At 35.7% G+C, this 8,669-nt stretch overlaps 2 protein-coding genes across 3 annotated transcripts in view; one reads left to right on the forward strand and one right to left on the reverse strand.

The window, feature by feature from the left end:
• The window catches only part of LOC106475876 (zinc finger protein 664-like), a 9,394-nt gene extending 6,690 nt beyond the window's left edge, over window positions 1-2,704 (forward strand). Inside the window, exons 2-3 of the mRNA XM_013936551.2 lie at window positions 13-1,095; window positions 1,348-2,704. Coding sequence (XP_013792005.2) covers window positions 13-1,095; window positions 1,348-1,538 — 1,274 coding nt within the window. The 3' untranslated portion in view covers window positions 1,539-2,704. The remainder of the gene's footprint in view (window positions 1-12; window positions 1,096-1,347) is intronic.
• A 1,930-nt stretch (window positions 2,705-4,634) lies between these two features.
• Window positions 4,635-8,669, reverse strand: part of LOC106475877 (CXXC-type zinc finger protein 1-like) — an 8,344-nt gene continuing 4,309 nt past the window's right edge. Inside the window, exons 3-4 of one of the 2 annotated variants that reach the window (XM_022379886.1) lie at window positions 5,109-5,211; window positions 4,635-4,987 (exon numbers count right to left, since the gene is read on the reverse strand). In XM_022379886.1, the coding sequence (XP_022235594.1) occupies window positions 4,950-4,987; window positions 5,109-5,211 (141 nt within the window). In that variant the 3' untranslated portion in view covers window positions 4,635-4,949. Of the gene's footprint in view, window positions 5,212-8,669 lie in introns of both variants that reach the window. The other variant, XM_013936553.2, reaches the window with a different exon arrangement.

The raw sequence follows: 8,669 nt of genomic DNA on the forward strand, positions 1-8,669 counted from the left end.
TTTTGATTTTAGATATAAAGACTGGTGCGACAATCTGTTGTGGAAGTCAGTTTCCTGAATTTCGTGTTTTATTACGAGAAGATCCCTTTATAAAAGTCATCAAATCTCCAAAACCAAGTGATATATGTGAAGAAAATTTAAATATAAATAACCTAAAACAATCTGATATACACCAGGGTATAGATAAACCACACAGTCAGGTAATCTGTGGAAAAGTATCTGTAATGGTGGATTATGGAAAGCAAGACACAAGGATACATTCTGAAGAGAATCCATATCTTTGTATAGTGTGTGGAAAGAACTTTGGAAGAAACTATAGCTTAAAACAACATCAAAGAATACACACTGGGGAGAAACCTTACAGTTGTACGGTTTGTGGAAAACTTTTTGTAACAAATAGTAGCTTAAAAACACATCAGAAAATACACACTGGGGAGAAACCTTACACTTGTGGAGTTTGTGGAAAACACTTTGGAACAAGTAGTAGCTTAAAAAAGCATGAAAGAACACACACTGGGGAGAAACCTTACAGCTGTGCACTTTGTGCAAAACATTTTCCAACAAATAATGAATTAAAAAAGCATGAAAGAAGACATACTGGGGATAAACCTTATGGTTGTGTAGTTTGTGGAAAACACTTTTTAACAAATGATGAACTAAAAATACATCAAAGACGACACACTGGAGAGAAACCTTACAGTTGTGCAATTTGTGGAAAAGACTTTATAAGAAATTCTGAATTAAAACTGCATCAAAAAATACATACTGGGGAGAAACCACACTGTTGTACAGTTTGTGGAAAACATTTCAGAAGAAACTATAGTTTAAAAATACATCAAAGAATACACACCGGGGAGAAACCATATAGTTGTATAGTTTGTGGAAAACACTTTGAAACAAGTGGTAGCTTAAAAACACATCAGAGAATACATACTGGGGAGAAACCTTACAGTTGTACGGTTTGTGGAAAACATTTTGGAGCAAATAGTAGTTTAAGAAAGCATGAAAGAATACACACTGTGGAGAAACCTTACAGTTGTGCAATTTGTAAAAAATACTTTAGGAAAAATGCTGAATTAAAACTGCATCAAAGAATTTCCCACAAATTCCACAACAGTAAGGTTTCTCCCCAGTGTGTATCCTTTGATGATATTTTAAGGAACGGTTTGTTGTAAATTGATTTCCACACACTTCACAACTATATGGTTTCTCCCCAGTATGTATTCTTTTATGATTTTTTAAGTTAGAGTTACATCCAAACTGTTTTCCACAAACATCACAATGGTAAGGTTTCTCTCCAGTGTGTTTCTTTGATGCAGTTTTAATTCAGAATTTCTTATAAAGTCTTACACACTCGGGAGAAACCTTATCATTGTGATGTTTGTGGGAAACAGTTTAGATGTAACTCTAACTTAAAAAATCATAAAAGAATACATACTGGGGAGAAACCATATAGTTGTGAAGTGTGTGGAAAACAATTTGGAAGCACCTCTAACTTGAAACAACATCAAAGAATACACACTGGGAAGAAACCTTAAAGTTTTATGATTTGTAAAAAATAACTATCTATAAACTATACATTTGTGGTCTATGTGTAATAGAACATTAAACAAAGTGATTTAAAAATGTATCAGAGAATACATACTGGTCAGAAACCTTACAGTTGTGTAGCTTGTGTAAAATGCTGGGACAAATTGATATTTCAAAACATATTAAATAATACATACTGCAGAGAACAGTTGTGTAGGTTGTGGAAAAGATGTTGGAACAAAAAACTGAAGTAAAATTATTATTATTAATGTTGGTTGTTGTGACTATACCATCATATTGATTTTACACTCTAACAAGTTCGTGATGATCATGTAAAGACTAAAAATGCTTTCGTAAGGGGAGTTGCAAAATAAATCACACTTTTTTTTCCCCCGAAGTAATGATGAACTTGGTAGGACCATGAATATCATCAATCATGAGGAAACCTCATTTCAACGTACTCTTGGGTGTTTGATTCTTCGAATTTCATTTTTTGCAAATCATTTGAATCATATCTGTCACTAGAACTCAGGTTCATGTTGCATGTGCTGCCTTCAGAATGGCTCAGAAACTAGTTGCAGACATGCTCTGATAATTCAAGTCTTCCAATCATCACATCGCAATGCCAGATTTGAAAAATCCAATTAATTCCTCAAAAGTTTCAGAATTGTTGAATTTGAAAAAGTGGTTGAATGTGGATTGGGAACTCTCCAGATTTCAGTCTCGCCGAAAATATCGGATCTTTCATTCAACAATGTACAGACAAAATGTTGGAAACTTTGCCTGAATGCAAGAGACATAAAAGTGAAACCTTGATTCGTGTTCTCACTGATGTGCTCACAAAGACAGACATGTTTGTTGCATTTTTGAAATCTTTTGCAAATCGATTAAAACTCGTGCGTGAGAACAATGGTGGCCCAATCAAGTGATATTGATACTTGGAATTACTTTTTGATTGAATTAAAATCTTATTTTACGTTGTTATGCTCTCGGGGAAAAAAAGTGTTTTTATTTTGCAACATCCCTTACATTTTGTATTTACATCTACAGTTTTTTTCAGTATTTCTGCATATTGTATGTGGTATTTACTCTATCACTAACTGTATATCAATTAGTAATGTAAAGTAAATAGCTTATAACTCTGACACAAAATAAAGATGTATATAAAAAACAAGTGTTGTTTGGTCAGTCAGTCAGTTGTTCATGAGTTACACAAGTAAATTCCACTTTTCTTCTATGATATTTCTTTCTTTAATTGCCCATATCCATTTTAGTTGAATTTAATTGCTAAAATAGATGTAAATAGCTCCTACATAATGCCATGCTCCTACAGGCATGGCATTATGTGTGTGTGTGTCACCACATCGTTATGCCATCAAGCTAGGTAGACTCCATTTGTTCTTCATTGTTTGATATGGTTCCACCAGCCTACAACAAGAATGGCTGTGAGGATTGTAACAAAACATGGGTAATATTACTAAACAAATCATTGTGTATTGTATATAGCTGTGTGCTGTTGTCGATGTAACTTAATGTTTATATGGCAGATATGAAACATGTACCATAGCAATTATTAACTTGTTTTTGGAACCTTATTGTTGTGTATCATTTATTTATAGATAGGATTACTGTCCTTTTGGATGCGATACTGATGACAGGATCAAATTTTTTTTAACACTGCATGATTGATTTTGGCCATGTTACATAACCTTCTGAAATGTTATACAAACATCTCCCACACCAGACATCTTAAAGTCATAGTTTAAAATATAGCACTAAGCTGAGTTTGAGCATTGCATCAGCAGTCACAGTGATGGCTGATGGTAAGTGTCGAATTATAGGCAACACTGTGTGATTCCGAATATTATAGATACTGCAGATAGAGTAGCCATCCTTGAAGCTGACTTTAAGGAATGACAAGAATCATGCAAGCAGGAGATGGGCAATTCTTGGCAAAAGGGAATCAGAAATTTTGTAGTTATACATTTTATTTAGAAAATGCTTAGTATCAGATAAAGTTTGTAGCAGTGACGCCAACCAGAGTTTAGGGTCGTCACAGTTAGAAGTGTAATGACGTAAACTCCATCAAGAATGGACGGGAGAAATGTATATTCATATAATCAATTCATAATTATTAATTACAACGTTTTCAAACTTGTAGAGTGTGCAGGATATCACTTTTAAATATTACAGTTTTAGTAATGGAGTCAAAATAGAGATTTGTAGCATGGGGAAATAATGTCGACACTATGTCTCAAACCTTAAGCTTGTTTGTTTACTTTTTTGGCAACTACATTTTCACGTTAAGCTAGTTACCTTTTTTCTGTATTATGACATAAGAACATGAACACAGTTGTCAGTAAATTGTATCAATTATGTTAAGATATATTGTCAGTACTAACACAAGGTGATGCTAATAAGTAAACTGTATCAGTTATGTTAAAATATTTTGTCAATACTAACACATGATAATGCTGATAAATTTTCACATGAGCACAGCTATAAGTAAATTGTATCAGTTATGTTAAAATAAACTGTCATTACTAACACATGATCATGCAGTTGTCAGTAAATTGTATCAATTATTTTAAGATACATTGTCAGTACTAACACAATGTGATGCTGATAAGTTATGACATGAGAACATGAACACAGTTGTTAGTAAATTGTATCAATTATGTTAAAATGCACAGTTAATACTAATAAATGTTGTATGAAAAAAAAGGGTGTATCACACACTCATAGTTAGTTTTATACTTTATCTACTTACCTTGTAAACCACTACTATATATAAACATTATACTATGTTACACAGACTGTTTGATGTAAACTTGTAGTTAGGTATGTATACCATTTACTTCCCTGTACTCTGTAAATCACTGTTATGTATTTAAATGTTTGATGCCCTGGTCTTGGAAAGCTGGTTTTAATGGAGTTGTGGTTTGATCTTAACAGTTTCAGGAATTTATTTGACAGCACATGTAAAAATCTCTGTTACTTTGCACCCAGTATAGAATATTGGTATTAATAATGTCCATCTCTCATGCTTTCGTTACTTTTTAAAGGTTTTTTCAGTTTAAGTAAGGACTAATACTGAACCATACTTACACAAAAAATTCTTTCTTTTCTTGTACACAATACATACATCTCTACATACAATTTTTAAAATATATATCTAGATTTAACAAGGCTTGACCAATGTTGACTCTTGTTGATCAGTCCTGATCATTAATTGTTAGGTTACTTGGGATCAGACAGTGCTACTGCACTACTACTGGCCAGATTGTCTGTTGTTGGTCTCCATTATTTGGGTATGGACATCAAACAAAGTGTCATTTGATATTGTGTGGAGCTGTATCACACCCATAATTGGCCATATTAATCCACATGGTCTGTTCTTCTAGGTATATCATTCACTGTTATGTTACTTGGGGTTGGACATCAAACAAAGTGTCATGTGATATTGTGTGGAGCTGTATCACACCCATAATTGGCCATATTAATCCACATGGTCTGTTCTTCTAGGTATATCATTCACTGTTATGTTACTTGGGGTTGGACATCAAACAAAGTGTCATGTGATATTGTTTGGTGCAACATCAAACCCAAAACTCCACCACGATTGGCCATATTCATCCGTATGGTCTGTTCTTGCTCAAACAAGTCAACAATCTTTTGCCACTAAAATTAAAAAAAAATAAAATAAGAACTAAAACATTGGAATTATTATATCAGCAGTTTAGAACAACAATTATACAACTATTTCATTCATAAATGTTGTAATGACTACAAAATAATATTTTTGGCTACAAATATTAATAAAGAAATTTAAGAGGATGCTCTTTGGATAGTTTTCATGTATGGAAAGACAATATATCTACAAGAGTTTATTTGAATTTTCAATATTATTTAAGAGTTAGAAAGAATAGTGTGTGTGTGAAATACAAAATTATAGATTTTTTTATGACTCCCCCCCTTAGATTTCCTGATGATGGTTCCCTCATAGTAACTGAGAATCGAGCTATGGATATTAACATTTTCCCACACTGAAAATGTATTTTTGATAGATAAATACCTCTTCTACCATATTAGCTTTTGTGCTGCCCTCTATATGAACAATTTTTCACTCACCACTAACCTTGAGGCTCCCACCTAAACACAAGTTTTTACATGATGTTGCTGCACTGTAGCATGTACCTTCAAAAAGTATAGGGGAACACCCATGGAAGACCATACCCTTTCTGTATCGGGGCATATACACTCTTCACCCATAAAAAATATACATATGTCATTAAGTAGGACAGAAAACAACCACGGTCCAGAATCAGAATATGGACGTGCTAAATGGTGTAGTTTGGCTAGGGTGCATCAAACCGTAGGTAGTGGGTCAACTCCAGTCACAACCCAGGTGTCATCGTGTATTTTTCCTCCAGTCCACAGTAGAAGGAGGGTCCAAACATCTTCACCCAAATCCAAGGAAGCAGAAAGGAAAGATAACTGCCATTCTGTTGACCTAGGGAGTGCTCATACTTGCTGTCCCTGTATACATACAACACCAGGTCACTGGGAACTTGATATCTGGGACACAGTAGGATGGGGGAAAGCATATGTGGTGGGTCAACTCCAGTCCAAAACCAGGCACTGTTAGGTATTTTTCTTCTGGTCTGCAGTAGGAGGAGGGTCCCAATGAATCTACATCCAAAGAAGTACATGCTAAACAGATTATCTACAGTAACCATCCCATAAGAATAATGGGAGAAATATCTCTGGTAGATAAGAAATTCGAAGAACTAGACAGGAATAGTGTAAGCCAAATAACATTGAACCACACAGGTGGGACAAAAAATAGGTGATCAGGATCATAATGAGAAAAAAAGTAAGAAATGGACTGATGGGAAATAACAGTAACTGAGTTGTCCCCTTCACAAGCTGTAGAGGTTTTAAGGAGAAAAGCACTATCAGGATAGAGAAGAATATAAGAATGATGGAAAATAATATGGGAAGCATCAATAACATAGATGTCAGATATCCTATGGCCACAGGCAAAAAAGAAGTAAAAAATACGTTTTACATAAAAAATTGCACAAGGAACAAGAAGCTAAAGGAAGGAAGGGTGTGGGAAGGACTACAGGATAAGAAGGATGAAGAAGATGAAAATAATGAAAGAGCATAGAAAGGACAGGTAGAAGACATGGCAAAAATGGAAAAACCTGAAATTATTAGATAGTGCAGCCCTGTAGCCAGCAATGGTTGAAAGCAATAAGCCTTGTTCGAACAGCAATGTTAAAAGATTCAGAAAGATGGGTGGAAAGGAGGCTGGGAAGGAGAGAAAGCATGATGCAGAGACCAACAATGAAATATGCACCATTTTTAATGACAGACTAGGAAGGAGGAAGAATGAATGGAATGAGAAAGAAGGAAAGCTACATGCGAAGATAGTCTGAACACCAGAGGAGCAAGGGACCACTTGATAGGCCTCAAGAGATGATCTGCAACAAGAGTCAGGGCACCCCGAATATGACAAGCAATAAGATGTACTTGTAAAGAATGGGCCTAGAAAAGGAGGTTAAGTATGTGAAAACAGAGATAGCAAGACTGGGTGACCCCTGGTAACTGATATAAAGAAACAATTGTAGACTTGTCTGTATGGATCATCACTATACAACTACAAACCATCATAATAAAATGATCAAATGCTTGACAAACCACCAAAAGTTCTAAAGAATTGATATGAAGGGATGATTCACTGTGGGACAACCAACCTAACATTTTTCAAGTCTAAATATGCTCCCTAACTCTTCAAAGATGCATCTGCAAACAGATGGAGAACCAGACAAGGGGAGGAACTCCTTCTGTAGTATTGGCTTTGTCAAGACATCAGGAGAAGTCAGTGAACATTGGAAAACAAGGGATTCCGAGCGAGGTTCCACTGATCATACAGAGTCCATTGAAGATATCTCATATGAGCATGACCCAAAGGGATATGGGACTCCATGGACACCCAAGTCCCCCAAAGCAAAAACCTCCTGCATAGTGAGAATAGAAGAGGATGTCATGTTAGTAACTAATCACTCTATATCTCTCAAACCAAGAGGAGATCGCTGAGTTATGCTGAGACATGAATTGAAAAACACACTCAAATGAATGAGATACTGAATTGGTGTGAGATGTGACTTCTGTTTCCCCAGCCAATCCAGATGTGCAGGCTCTTGAAGGAAGAGTATGGTCATAGGAGGAAGGAAATATATGGGAATGGGAGACAAAGGAGGAAGAACAGAAAAATGAAGAGTCAGGCCCTTTGATAACACCTGAATGACCCAACAATTGGCTGCAAGTGGGCATCACAAATCTGCAAACTGAGCCAACCATATATATAATGTGCCCAAATATAATGTATAGTCACAGTCAATACTGATGGATTGGAGAAAAAACACAGGAAGGGAGAACAGGGAGACGAGAAGAAGCTGAAGAATGGGATAGGGTTACACGTGTAGGAGAGGCTTCAAAAGACAGGAAGTCAAAGAACAAATGGAAGAGTGTTTGTGCACAGTCTCCACATGAGATTCCAGAGAATCTGGGACTCCCCCAAAAACAAACTGGCAGAGAAAAGAAGCCAGATGAAAAAACCCAAACAACTTGTATATCAAAACAAAACATTTATTAAATGAAATAGTCTCCATCCTTATCAATGATGCTTTACCATTTTTGAAGCAAAAAACATGTTGATGTCCTCTTTAACACTTTCACATTTGCATGTTATCCCATTAAGATGGTGTTGCAGTGAATGAAAAAGATGGTAATCTGATGGTGCCAAATCTGGTAAATATGGTGGGTGGGGAGAACTTCCCAACCCAACTCCATAATCTTGTGTTGCGTTAAACGTGCCACATGTGGACGTGCATTGTTGTGGAGAAGAACACCTTTCCGATTGACTAGTGAAAGGCGTTTCTGATGAAGGGGTTGATTTAAACATTTGCTGACTATAGGTCTCTGCATTGACAGGTCTCTGCTGTGGATTGAGGAGTTTGAAAATAATTACTTTTTTAATGTCCCACCAAATGCAAAGCATCACTTTCTGCAGATGGAGTCCACTTTTTGGGGTCGGAAGTGTTTTTTGTCTAGGACTGAGCCATTGTTTT

The sequence above is a fragment of the Limulus polyphemus genome, unplaced genomic scaffold (assembly GCF_000517525.1).
Source record: "Limulus polyphemus unplaced genomic scaffold, Limulus_polyphemus-2.1.2 Scaffold9333, whole genome shotgun sequence".
NCBI lineage: Eukaryota > Metazoa > Arthropoda > Merostomata > Xiphosura > Limulidae > Limulus > Limulus polyphemus.